The 13,730-nt window shown below is 36.9% G+C and overlaps 2 protein-coding genes across 2 annotated transcripts; one reads left to right on the top strand and one right to left on the bottom strand.

Moving 5' to 3' along the window:
* The first annotated feature begins 568 nt into the window (after positions 1-568).
* LOC112186659 (very-long-chain aldehyde decarbonylase CER1) lies at positions 569-5,296 on the top strand. The gene is made up of 10 exons (XM_024325159.2): positions 569-729; positions 871-1,091; positions 1,194-1,429; positions 2,028-2,247; positions 2,558-2,930; positions 3,011-3,118; positions 3,561-3,761; positions 3,867-3,962; positions 4,201-4,374; positions 4,490-5,296. Exons 1-10 carry the CDS (start codon positions 670-672, stop codon positions 4,697-4,699), a joined length of 1,899 nt encoding a protein of 632 aa, XP_024180927.1. The 5' UTR covers positions 569-669; the 3' UTR covers positions 4,700-5,296.
* A 301-nt stretch (positions 5,297-5,597) lies between these two features.
* LOC112196002 (dynamin-related protein 1E) lies at positions 5,598-11,859 on the bottom strand. Its single transcript, XM_024336257.2, has 15 exons — positions 11,557-11,859; positions 11,348-11,411; positions 11,130-11,237; positions 10,511-10,612; positions 9,843-9,893; positions 9,684-9,745; positions 8,971-9,061; positions 8,806-8,870; positions 8,291-8,485; positions 8,084-8,203; positions 7,931-8,001; positions 7,024-7,249; positions 6,859-6,909; positions 6,365-6,769; positions 5,598-5,947 (listed from the first exon to the last, which is right to left on the bottom strand). Exons 1-15 carry the CDS (start codon positions 11,695-11,697, stop codon positions 5,819-5,821), a joined length of 1,881 nt encoding a protein of 626 aa, XP_024192025.1. The 5' UTR covers positions 11,698-11,859; the 3' UTR covers positions 5,598-5,818.
* Between the last annotated feature and the right edge of the window lie 1,871 nt (positions 11,860-13,730).

The following is a 13,730-nucleotide window of genomic DNA, read 5'->3' as shown; positions in this document are numbered from 1 at the left end:
ATAACATGACATGACACCGAGGTTGAGGCCAAAAATCCTAGGCCTCATTGAGGCCACAAATCATTTTCCATCATCATTATTACCAACATATATAATGCACACATATCTTCATCTATACTATTACTAAGAGAGGAGAGCTCTCCATAACTTATTCTTTTTTACCAATTTACCCCTCAAATATTAAAATACTTTAAAACAACAAATAATCAATAGGAATACTAAAGTCAAAAGACCTGCTCACCTAAAGGACAGTTTTTAAGGGACTGTGAGGGATAAGTGAATCTGACGGCTAAAAATAAATGCACAGTTTTAAATTGTTATAATTTCTGCTTTTATATTTAATACATGTGGTTGAGATTCACTTGACTCTCACAGTCCCTTAAAATTGTCCCTTAGGTGAGCAAGCCTGCTAAACCAAAATGTTAATAAAAATAAAAAATAAAATAAAAAAGTGCATGAAACCCACGTTTCGTCTCCTACCACTATAAAGTTTTAACTACCCCTCCACACCTTCTAAATTTTTTTATATTTTAAAACTTTCCTCACAGTGTTGTTGTTGTTTTTTTTTTTTTTTCTCTGATCACACGTAGTGTGTGGGCTCATGCTAGTATGTTCTATATAAACACCTCTAAAGTCCCAAGGTAGAGATCACCACTCAGAAACAAACAAATGGCTTCCACACCTGGAATTCTTACTAACTGGCCATGGACACCTCTTGGGAGCTTTAAGGTCTGCCTTTCTCGATTCTATGTGAATGCTTGCTAGCTAATGCATGTCTCTACATATATCACTGTTATATATCACCAGCATGGTATTTACTTTGTGGACTACTTTGGTGAGACTGATGTATATGAGGTTTTGTTGTTGCAGTACGTGGTGTTAGCTCCTTGGGTGATTCACAGCACATACTCATATATGTTTGGAGAAGAAGGCACAGATCTATTTTACATCCTCGTCTTTCCATTTCTGTTGTGGAGGATGCTCCACAACCAGATATGGATCTCACTTTCTCGCTATCAAACTGCCAAAGGCAAAGGAACAATCGTGGACAAGGGCCTCGAATTTGAACAAGTCGACAGAGAAAGAGATTGGTTAGTGGTGTTTGCACCGTGAACTTCTATTAATTAAGACTCGTTCTCAATTAAGTTGAAGTGAATGTTTGTTTAAAATTCGAATTGATTTGTTTTGGACAGGGATGATCAAATCATATTCAATGGAATCCTATTTTACTTAGCCAGGTGCGTCCTGCCTATGACTCAAACTGACCTACCAATTTGGAGGGGAAATGGGTTGGTCATGACGATGCTGCTTCATGCTGGTCCGGTCGAGTACCTATACTACTGGTTACACAGAGCACTTCACCACCATTTCCTCTACTCCCGCTACCATTCTCATCACCATTCCTCCATTGTCACTGAGCCAATTACTTGTAAGACATATCTATATATTCCAAGATTTGCATTATGCCAATAAAGCCTAAACTACACATATTGACTTGATTTATGTCAGGAAAGATTATTTTTCGTCCTCTCATGTTCAGTTACATTTCAAATTTATCTACAGTATTCAGTATTAGTAAGCGATATTGATGTTTGCTTTATATACAAAAAAAATGTGTGCCTTCTATTTCAGGAATATTGCCCCACATATAAGAGTAATATCTACTGATCTACAGAACGTGCATTATATATAAATATCTTGAATAGATTTAATGAAATATCAATGAGAATATATGTCCCTTCTTAATTAGTCTTTTCTTCTCAAGAAAAAAAAAAAAAAGCAATAGACCTTCTGTTTTCACTGTTTGGTATGTGAAATCTTCAATTCAATGCTACTGTAATTCTGTAAAGACCGTACAGATGCAATTAATAATGCAGAATTCATATTAATCTAGCCAAAAAAAAAAAATCAAGAAACAAAAATTTTATTCTAATTTATTCTTGACAAGTAAAACATCAAGAACAATACGAAGAATATTATATAATTAATTACAATTACTGACATGGATCGATGAATGTATATTTCAGCTGTCATTCACCCATTTGCAGAGCACATAACATATTTCATGCTCTTCGCAATACCAATTGTGGCAACTCTGTTGATCGGAACAGCTTCCATCTCATCCTATTTTGTTTATATTACTTATATCGACTTCATGAACAACATGGGGCACTGCAATTTCGAGTTCATTCCGAACTGGATCTTCTCTCTTTTTCCTCCTATTAAGTATCTAATATATACTCCCTCGTAAGTTTTCTTCAATAAGACAATTTTGTTCTTTGTATTATTAATTGATGTTATTCAATGTGTTGCATCCGCATAGACACACAAGTCCTACATGTAGGAACGCACATTATGAAAAATACATTCAAATGGTGATAAGTAACCACTAAGCTTGTTTTTTCCTTGTTGATAAGCTTGTACTTGTATCAATTATTTTTTTTTTTTCCTCAAAATAAGCGATCTGAAACTTTGTTGGTAAGAAATCTTTTTTAGTGCAGAAATTTAAGCGTCTATTTAGCTGTTTCTGTATGATTCAAACGTGTTTCATCTGCAGGTACCACTCCTTGCATCACACACAATTTCGAACCAATTACTCCCTCTTCATGCCAATCTATGACTATATATATGGTACCATGGACAAGTCTAGTGATACTCTACACGAATCTTCACTCAGGAAAGAGGAATCACCTGATGTGGTTCATCTAACCCATTTAACAACAACTGAATCCATCTACCGACTCCCACTGGCATTTGCTTCCTTGGCCTCTAATCCACACACTTCAACATGGTACTTATGGTTGTTGTGGCCTGTGACATTATGGTCCTTGATGCTAACTTGGATATTTGGCCGTTCATTTGTTATTGAGAGGCAGCGTTTTGATAAACACAGACTACAAACTTGGGTTATTCCAAAATACAGTTTGCAGGTAGGAAGCACTTAGTATCTTGATGTATTCCCAATTCAGTTAATTTGATTTTGTTTGCTACCTTTAATTATGAGTTGCAGTACTTGCTCTCATGGCAAACTGAAGCTATAAACAGAGCGATTGAGGATGCTATACTTGAAGCTGAGCAAATGGGTGTCAAAGTTATAAATTTAGGTCTCTTTAATCAGGTAACTATAGTGTGCAAGTGTGTAGGTTTAGATCTCTATCATTACTTTCATCAATTCACCTATCTATTTCACATTTTTCTCCCTATTTAGTTAAGCTCACTTATGTCCTTAAACTTCTTGACCTACTGTGTTGTATATGTCCTTAGACTTCCCTATTTGAATGGAAGTAGATTCAACATCAGTGATGACACAATTAATGGTACCTGTATATGTGTGCGTGTGTGTGTGTGCGCGTGTGTGTGAGTAACCATGTACATAGGTGTATATATGTGGGTAAAGTTTTAATAATAAAGACAGAGATCAGCGGGTCCAAAGAACTAATAGTGTCATTAAAATCTTGACGGTGTTAAGTGGTCAAATTAGAGCCATCCTAGTATATATATGAATCTCTATGTGATTCATCGATATTGATTGATCTCTTTTTTCGTATATCTCATTGCAGGGTGAGGGGCTCAATAATTATGGTGGTATATATGTCCAGAGGAATCCACGGCTGAAAGTCAAGGTGGTGGATGGGAGTAGCTTGGCTGTGGCCGTCATCCTTAACAGCATTCCGAAAGGGACAACCCAGGTTCTCCTTACAGGCAACCTCACAAAGGTTGCTTATGCCCTTGCCTTTTCTTTGTGCCAAAGAGATATCCAGGTATATGTCAAATTGTCAATTACATATTCATGTATATGACTTCATATTTCTATTCCTATATGTTTTCTGACCTGATGAGATCGATATTGGATAAATTTGTTTCAGGTAGTTACATTACAGCAGGCTGAGTATTTGAAGCTCACCAAATCATTAAATGCTACAGAGGGTAAGGTGGTTCATGACAAAAGCTATGCTCAAAAGGTAAGGAAAATTTTGCTCTCTATACCAGCTTTCTTATTGTTTCTATCTATTCATATGCTGTGGATATTTAACAACCATAACAAATTAATTGAAGAAATATATTTCTGTTTAACAATTTTTTAGGTAGAAAATAGGGATTTCTATTTTTCTAGGGTTTACGGTTTAGAGCTACACAGAAAACTTGTTCTCTTCAAATTACTTTTTTTGATACTTAATTTGCAGTGGAATTTCAATGCAGATTTGGTTGGTGGGAGATGGGTTGAGTAAACAAGAACAGTTGAGTGCACCAAAAGGAACAATTTTTGTTCCCTTCTCTCAATTTCCACCAAAACAGTTGCGCAGAGACTGCCTCTACCACTACACACCAGCAATGAAGATCCCCAAGTCTCTTGAGAATGTTTACTCTTGTGAGGTGGGTAATTAGTAACCAAAAAAGAATTTTCTATAATGTTTCTTCATCCATTATTAGTTTGTAATTTACTTAGCAGGTAATTGGTTAACTAAAGCTTATATATTGTGACAATCAGAACTGGTTGCCAAGGAGGGTGATGAGTGCGTCGCGTATAGCAGGAATAGTGCATGCATTGGAAGGTTGGAACGAGCACGAGTGTGGTCACACCATGTCCAGCATTGACAAAGTTTGGCAAGCAACTCTTCGACATGGCTTTCAGCCTCTAGTCTCCAAAGAGGCAAAGATTGATAAGTCACCTCTTCAAGAAAGCATTACCCAATTCTGATTTATGTTCTGACTACGCCTTGTTTTTATTTTGATATTATTTGAGTTTATGTTCAGCTGTACTGTGCTTGGTAGTTCTTGAACCAAAAATTAATAAGTCACATCTTCAACCAAAGCATTTCCTCTGTATACTACCTCTTGTATTCATATAATGCCATTTGAAGGTTATGTTCGAGTTCGACTATGCTTCCCAGCTCTCAAATCATGTTGCTGTGTTTAAGGGAAAGAATATTACTATTCAGCAACTACATTGATGGTGTGCAGCCGGTTAACGGGGATGGGGCTCTCTTCTCCTTGTAGGCTCTGACCTCTGATTTCTTGTTCTCTTTGGAATGGCTTGGCTAGTGGTTCTAGCGCCTCAATTGGGTAGTGTTGTAGTTTACGTTTTCCATTGGATTCAAGTAGGATTGGCTCGGTGGTTCGGCCAGTGGTGCAGTTTCTGATCTGGCGGAATGCTGACAGTGGGTGTTCACCTGGTCAGTTATTGACTAAGAAAATAATGTTCAACAATCCTTAGATGTAAATCCAATGGCATAGAGAATTATTATTAAGTTGAAATGTTTTGTTTTCCACCCTTTGATGTAAATTATTGAGCATATATTCTTTGATCAGTAACCGACCAAATGAACAGCACTTTCTAACCGAACCGGGTGTATGAAAACACGAGTCTTAAGATGATTAGGGGCCAAAATGAAGGGTGTTAAGTACTTCAACTGATATCCACTTAAGTCTCACGGTTACTATTCCTTGGCAAGAATGATAAAACAAAAGAATCATACAAATTGCAACACTGATATCAAGAGACAATATCAAGTTTTCCAACGACGACTTTGCACTCGCAAGCAGAAGCAAAATACGGAAAAATAAGAGACATGGAGAAAAGGAAAGAAGCGGGTACATACGCCATGCAACATCAATCTGATATGTAATCATATATTATAAAAGAGTACATTACATATGTACTACAGATATACAAAGATAAATACAGCAAATACAATCAAACAATAAAACAAGAATTCACCACCCCATCCCAAAGCCTGAGAACTTGGGCCAACAACATAATCAGATGAAAAGAAAAAAACTCCGTAGCAGAAACTATGATGACATTCAGAAACAAAGATCAGCGGACCCATGATACAGAATCAACCTCATCCCTAGCTGACTTGTATAATTCAAGCCTTTTAGCACACTGTAGCCTCCTCTCCATCAATGCTGGGTCTTCGTCAAGCAGCTGACCTAACTGCTTACCCTGAAAAACAAGCCAAAGAAACCAGATTGGAACAAATTAATCCCAACCCTTATAATCAAGCCTTGAGAATATAAATGACCACTCATTCTTGAAGGTGCATTCACCAATGGAAGCCCTGATTTTGAAACTAATAGTTGTAATTCACAATAATCTTGAACCACTGAATAGTTAGATACTAGAGAACAGCATTATATAAAAAGATCTGAGGATATCTTTAAGAGGCTGTAATCTTGTTCACTAGTAAATTCTGGCTGACATGAAATATACTAGTAACCATCTGAGGAAAATTTTAGGAGGCTGTAATCTTGTTCACTTTTTAATAAGTCTTCAACTTGATTATTTATGAAGTCAATGAGCTCCAGGAGTGTGTGGTTGTGTGTATTGAGAGAGAGAGAGAGAGAGAGAGAGAGAGAGTACCTCTCTCTTTCCTATTTGTATATAGAAGTGATTTAGCAACGACGTTTTTGCCTCCCTGACTTGACAGTGAACGACAGCCTTGGGAATCGTATTCCTCAGTGTCTCAGACACCATTCCCACATAAGAGGACACGTTCGATCCTATCCTCCGAAAGTGACCCTCTGAATAGCGGTCCACAGCAGCATTGGCAGCTGGATTTCCTCCCGGGTGTCCTGGTTTTCCTCCTGGGCCAACTGGTTTCTCCACTTCCTGTGGAAGTCTTCGAAAGAATTCCACAGTCAAGTATGAGGATTCCATGTCCACTAAGCGCAGAGTTGACTTCTTACTCTCATCACGGAACCTTTCCAATGCTTCATTAGCTGCACCCGCTATTTCAGCTTGCAGAGTCGGAAACCGTCTCAATTCCTATGAGTCACAAGCATCAAAATCATTAATCTCTTTATCACTGAAAGAACACTGTTAAGCTGCAAACCTAACATACAAGTTCTGTTTACCTGAGTTTCTGCTAATGACTTCCTCACGAGTTCTTTCAAGACAAAGTGGACCTACAGTATGGATTTTCAGCCAGTCAAAGATAAAGACTTAGCAAAAGTTCTCAACTACTGAATACACTTCAGAAAATCATTTACTACCGAAGATTACCAAAAATGAATACTTACAGCATCCACAGAAGCCTCAGCTGGACCTCTAAAGTAATTCAGTGATCCCTCAATAAGACGCCGGTAACCTTGCTCTGGGGCAATCAAGTGAGGCTGATAACCATCAGCCTCTGAAACCACTTTCTTTACATTCTGCATAGACAGATGTCGATCAAATGGAAGCTTCCTCAAAGCAGCAGGCAGCTGGTTGTCAAAGACACCATAAATCCTATCACCTCCGGGTCGCCTATCATGACAAAATCAAGCACAAAGTTACGGTCACAGAGTAGTATTATAGATGATTTTTTTCGTGAAAAGAAATAAACCAAATCCGCTGAGGGGTAATGCAAGTTTGATTCTCTATCAAACCCTGTTTTCTGATTGATAAATAACATAAACAACCAATGCATACTGATCCATATCATGTCCGTTTAACCAAAAAAAAAAAAGTAATACAAGTCCGTGTGATATACCAATGCATATTATGTCCACTACATGAACTATTCAGCTAGAAACTAAACATTAGCTCTACCACCTAGAACCCAGTACTTACTACTACAAATTGTCAAACCTTGGCTGTTGAGGACTTTTCTTATGTAATTCTTTGCCCAAGAAACCAGTTAGTTGTTATTAAGCATTCTGATTAGATATAAAACAATTACATTAAGTTTCCTGTACAATGCATGAATCATATCTCCGATAATTTGCCACATTTACTAAAGAGACTGATAGTTAAGTACGCAAAGAATATATTAAAGTTAAACCCAAAAAAAAAAATCATATCATTTAATCAAATTAACAATATAGGCTCCATTTCAACTTAGACTGCAAAATGGTATTGTAATTCTACAAAAGTTTTGCATCTGAGAACACTAAATTCCAAATACACTGATGAGCCAAAATTGAGAGTTTAATGAACAAATCTTACCCTCCATCTAAGTGCTCTTTAAATATTCGGTCAAATGCACGGCAAAGTTCCAGTATAGTGTATAACTGAGCCTACAATACAAAGTCTTGGTTACAAACTCAAAATTACCCAAGATAATACATGATGAAATTTACAAAATAGAGTTAAACTCACCCCAGCGTCAACAGCTATAGGCCTACCAAGATGGTCCATCTCGGATTCAAGTTCATCAATGGTTTTGTTAATCAAGGATGTGATACTTGGGATACGAGCCCTAATTACAGACTCCAAGTGCTATAAACAAGATCAAATCATCAAAATGGATACTTTATTGAAGGAGCAAGATACTTTTAATTGCAAGAAAGATATTCGCGCTCAAACCTGTGACAGAAGTTTAGCAAGGTACTCTGAACCCATTCTATTAGCCAAGTGCCCATAGTCAGGACTGGTTGCAAAGTACTCACGTTCCTTGCGCCTTGCGACAATCATGTCCGTATTTTTATTAATATCTGCTTGGGAACGGTTCACAACTCCAACCCAAGGCTGTTGCAGGCGATAAGATCTTCCTTCGATAACCTTTTGGGTTAAACATGTAAGATATTAATAATACTAATATTTCTTTGTTTTTAAGACAAAGCTTTATATCAAGCAATGAGTGCAAAAGGCATGCATGCAACAAGCATGGGAACATGTAAAGAAAACGATAAAAGAGTTTTACGGATCACATCCTTTTAAAACAATATATGCCTTATGGTTGAAAACTGTTGTATTCGGAATGCAAATGCATCTAGCTAATTATGACCCAACTATTTTCAGAATTTATAATGCAACTGAACATTAGCTTGGTCATTGCAAAAACCGTTTGTGAAGATGGTACAGAACAGAGAGAATCATACATCCAAAGCGTTAGTTCCTTTGTCCATCAAATCAAGCTTTGTCATCACCCCAAACGTTCGTTCACCTGTGTGCAAGTTATAAATATAAATTTATGAGACAAATTAACTGTACGACAGTCCAGAAGCAGGGGAAATGGTTTACTCTAACAAGTAAACAGGGTATACCTGCTGGATCCACTTCCCGTGCAAGTTTGATAGCATCAGATGTAGCGATATCTTGGTTGGCTGGAGATATTGCTAGTATGATGCTATTAGGCTACAATAAGCACAAAATCATCAATCAGAACACAATTGATGTTCATCATGTGAAAAATAAGATGGAATAGATAGAAATACACAGATGTCACCAAGAATAGGAAACCCTATTTGCATTCTATACTAAATGACTTGATCATAACAGATAATGAGAAAAAAGATGGTAGAACAATTGTCTAGAACTCTATGTTGATGTTGTTATTTATATATATATATATATATATATATATATATATATATATATCCCTCCACAGTGTGCGTTTCAAGATGTTTAATATCTACTTGTTAGGTTGACATAAATTAGCGGTCAATTCCCTAACAGCTTAAAATTTAGCTGTCTAATGTCTAGTAGTATACTGAAAGCAAAATAATGGTATTATCACCGAACATGATAAAACTAAAGCACATAACAAGTGAGAAAGATAAATTACACTATTTGCTCAAAAAAAAATCAAATGCACAATGACAAATAATTCCTTTAATCAACGATAATTGCATGTTTCAGCCTCAACATTATTGTGCTTTTTTTTCTTCTTCAATGAGTAGGTGACTTCATAACTTCTATAAATGTGCATGCATGTATGAATGTGTTTGTGTGGGTTTATGACTTCACAATTCATTACCTTCTCAACATAAGATCGAACCATGTTTTCAATATCTTCAACGATACTTTCAGGCTGGCCCTCTGAAAATAATAACTGCCTTATTGATGACTGACAAATAAAATCACATCATGCAGAACAGCATTTTAATGAATAATTAACACTGGAATGAAAACGTACCAACAGCAACTTTCGTCAAACCAGGTAAATCAATTAGGGTCAAGTTCACAACTGCCAAATGAAGGAAATCAACAGTTAAGTGTATGGATAACAACAGAGAACATAAAATAAGACTCCAATTCCTCCCTCACTTATGTCATCAAAGTGCACAAAGAGGAATTTGGAAAAGTGAAATATTATGCAAAATGTAAAAAGAATATCTAGAAGTTATAAATGGGGGAAAGCTAGATCACTCAATAATCCAAAGTAGATGTACAAGAATTTACAAATATGACTTCCTTTGATAATTCTAAGAATATATCTTATGTACATATCTTAGGAATTGCTATAGCCCCAAATCTTAGAGAAATCATCATCTTGTTTTCTATACGTTCTACAAGTGTTTAGCGGTTTATATGCGAAATAATCATCTGAGAAAACTGCAATGAACAATTATTTCTGGAAATGTAAGTGGTATAGGCACAAGAATGACAAGCCACAATATCATATTAATAAGCACGACAATGCAGACACAAACAATAGAGTAATATGAACGCTAGAAGAGTTTCACAATTTCACCAATGAATCCGTATGACTAGGGTTCTCAGGGACCTTGTAAAAATTTACAGAAAGTAAAGAAAAGAGAAAAAACAGCAGCAGAAATAGTAGTGGTAGTAGTAGTAACACACCGTTGGGGGAGTAGATACTGAGATGGATAGGAACAGGAGATATCATTTTTGACCTTCCTGTTACTCTATCAGTTTCATCCTGAATTTCCTTCCGAACCGCGGCTGCAGAAAGACAGCAATAAATTAGTTTTGGCATAGCGTTATCTTGCAACAACTAAAGTTATATGTAGCAATTCCATTATCTCTACACAAATTCCATTCTCTTGTAGCTCTAACTCATGACAGAAAGTTCTATCAAGAGCATTAATTAACAAAGAAAAAAAAAAGGTAAAAATCAATTGGCAAACAAGTTCACACTTTTGATATACTAACCAACAGAAAAACATCTTCGGATGTTCTTTCAAAAAAACAAAATTTAAAACACGTGTAGTGTGAACTCAACTTGCTCTCATACTAATCAGAGGAGGTCGTGAAATCTCAGCAGGTAGCCAACTCTAAACTCAGTATACTCAGATATGTATCAGTAGAATAAAAGTAACTTGGGACCAAAAAGAAAATCTACCATTTCTCCGCTACAATAATCAATCTTACATCAATACAAGCGAAAAACATAACAAACATGGACATACACAAGCATGCAGGAAACTAGGAAACACGAGGAGGCCAGTAATTTACATACAGAAATCAGTAAATCTTCTCTTGGAGAGATGAAGAAACTCGGCATACTCCTGAGTCCCTTCGTCCGTCTTGTGGAGCTGCAACACCAAAGGCCGCCTCGTCACAATCCCTGCAATCACACGAAAAACAACACCATAATCAAAAAATTCTTCGAAACTAAGGATTAAAAAAAAAAAAAATTTAAACATTTTGTTCCAACTCGAAAAGCTTGAAATTCACCTGATCCTCTGGGAAGAAAGTCACGCCCTACAATGCTCTCCAGCACCGAAGACTTGCCCGAACTCTGTTCTCATCCCAAAACAACACCAAAAAAAAAAAAAGTTAAAACCAGCTCCAGCAAGTAAAATTGTTCCTGAAACCCTCCCCAGTTTCCAATTCCACAAAGTACTCGAAAACCCTGGAATTGAAGAAAAAACGGAGAAGCTGACCTGGCCGCCGACGACGGCAACAGAGGGCAGAGCTTCCCACAAGGAAGAGAAAGTGTTGTCACCACCGCCGTAGTCGCCGAGCACAGTACAGGCCCTCTGTATCCGATTAACCAAACCGATCAAGCTCTCCATCGTCGTCATCTTCCGAAAACCCTAGCTAGCTGTTAACACTTCGCCGTTAAGAAATCAAAGACAGGAGAGAGAGAGAGAGAGAGAGAGCCAATTTGACTTCGAACAGACGACGCTGTAGTAAGGGAAGAAGAATCAAAACGGGTCAAAATTTAGGAGCTTCTTGTACTTTTGTTTTGGACGAATGGGTCGGGTTGGGAAGGGCACCACCCGCTTTAGGGTAAAAGGGGTGGGGTCCACGGGGAGAGCTCGGTCCGGTAAGGGATGCGAGACGCGTTTCAAATTTTTGAAATTTGAATATGGATGGTCAAGAGGAAAAGGTGAAAATAATAATAAAAGATTCTACTTGAAGACGTTGGTGGGTCCCGGCCGTCGACCCCACTGTTGGTTAACGGGAACGGGGATATTTTGGCAAGTTTTTGGCGGCTGTGGAGCTTCCAGTGGAACGCCAGCTCACTATTAGTTTCTATTTCTGGAAATTAATTAAGGGGCTTCATGTGATTGTGAAGCTGCATTTGTGTGTCGGAAGTCGGAACATTACCCAACGTTTCTATTTTTATCCTCTTTCAAGCTCTAGGAAATTCACTATTAATTAAGAGTGCCATTTGGGTTCAAGCTCAAATCTTCCTTCCCCATTCATTCAAAAGTTCCCTTAATTATCCAAAGTTTGGAAACTAAAAAAAATCTTTCGTTGGATTCTTATTAGAAGTGAACTAATAACTAGAGATAGATTTTCTATTTACAATAGTGTTATGGTCATTTTTGTCATTCTCAGATGGGAACTATTGACCATTTTTTTAAGAACTGTTCTTTTGCATTACAAGTTTAGTATCTTTCTTCTCACTCTCATACTCTTTTACTCTAGAATAGTGGTTTTATTGATTCGTTACAATATCTGTTTAATAATTCTAATATTCCCTTTGATATTATATATATCAGAATTTATTCATTACTTGGTCTAACTGAAACTTACGGAACAGATTTGTCTTTGGCAGCTAGTTCCTTTCCCAATTCAAACCTTTTATGGGGCTACTTGTTTTGGAACTAGTTACTGTCAGGCCAATCCTCATATTCCTAAGAAGAAAGTTTCTAAGTCATTTCATATTAAATGGCAACCTTCTGATTTTCATGAGGTTAAACTGAATTTAGATGGTTCTGTGAGAAATAGCAGTGTGGCTTCTACTAGCTTTGTGTAATCCAATCATTGCTGATTCAAAGAAAATTGGTCAAACAGGAGTTCTTATTGCTAAAGCAACTGCTCTCCAAGATGGTTTAAATTCTGCTCTTCTAAATCATTTTACTCATGTTTGGGTTGAGGGTGACTCAAAAGTTTTCATTGACTGTGTGCTCAACAAGACTTCTACTCCTTAGAGAATTAAGTTGCTTGTGCAGGACATTGGTCTCTTGACTCATCAGTTTCAGTTCATTCAGTTCATACATATTTTCTAGGAAGCTAATTTTGTTGCTAACAAGTTTGCTAACCTTGGTCTTGATAGAATTAACCATGCAATGTGATTTTCTCGTCTCTCCATCTCTGTGTTCCCAGTGGTGAATCAAATTAAAATAAATACTCAAATGTAAACTAAACTACTCTAAACTAAACTAGTAATATAATGGATGAAGTTAGGGGTTGGATTGTCTACCATTAACCTCCCTTGCAAGTATTGAAGTTCAATTACAAGTAATGTTGTTCTAATTTCCCGATTAACCTCTTTGCATCCAGATAAGATTACAGAGGTTTAAACTCCTTCTTTTTTTTTTAATAAAGGGCTGGTGCGGCTGCCATCAAGATTTGATTAATGAAACCGTCGAATACAAGGGCGGGACATTGAGCCTAAACCCCTGATTACAATAGGCACTTAGAGCAACTCCAACAGATTCCCTATATTTTGATTTTTCTCTACTTTAGGGAAAAATAAGCCTCTTTTGCTCCAACAGATTCTCTATAACTATCTTTATTTTAGGGAAAGTGAGGAGAGAGAAAACCAAATTCCCTATATTTACAGCAAACTCCAAAATTTTAAAGAAGAATATGAAGATTTTAT

This window comes from Rosa chinensis, chromosome 1 (assembly GCF_002994745.2).
Source record: "Rosa chinensis cultivar Old Blush chromosome 1, RchiOBHm-V2, whole genome shotgun sequence".
In the NCBI taxonomy this organism is placed as follows: Eukaryota; Viridiplantae; Streptophyta; class Magnoliopsida; order Rosales; family Rosaceae; genus Rosa; species Rosa chinensis.
The sequence above is the reverse complement of the archived record's forward strand: the minus strand, read 5'-3'. Positions and strand labels throughout refer to the sequence as shown.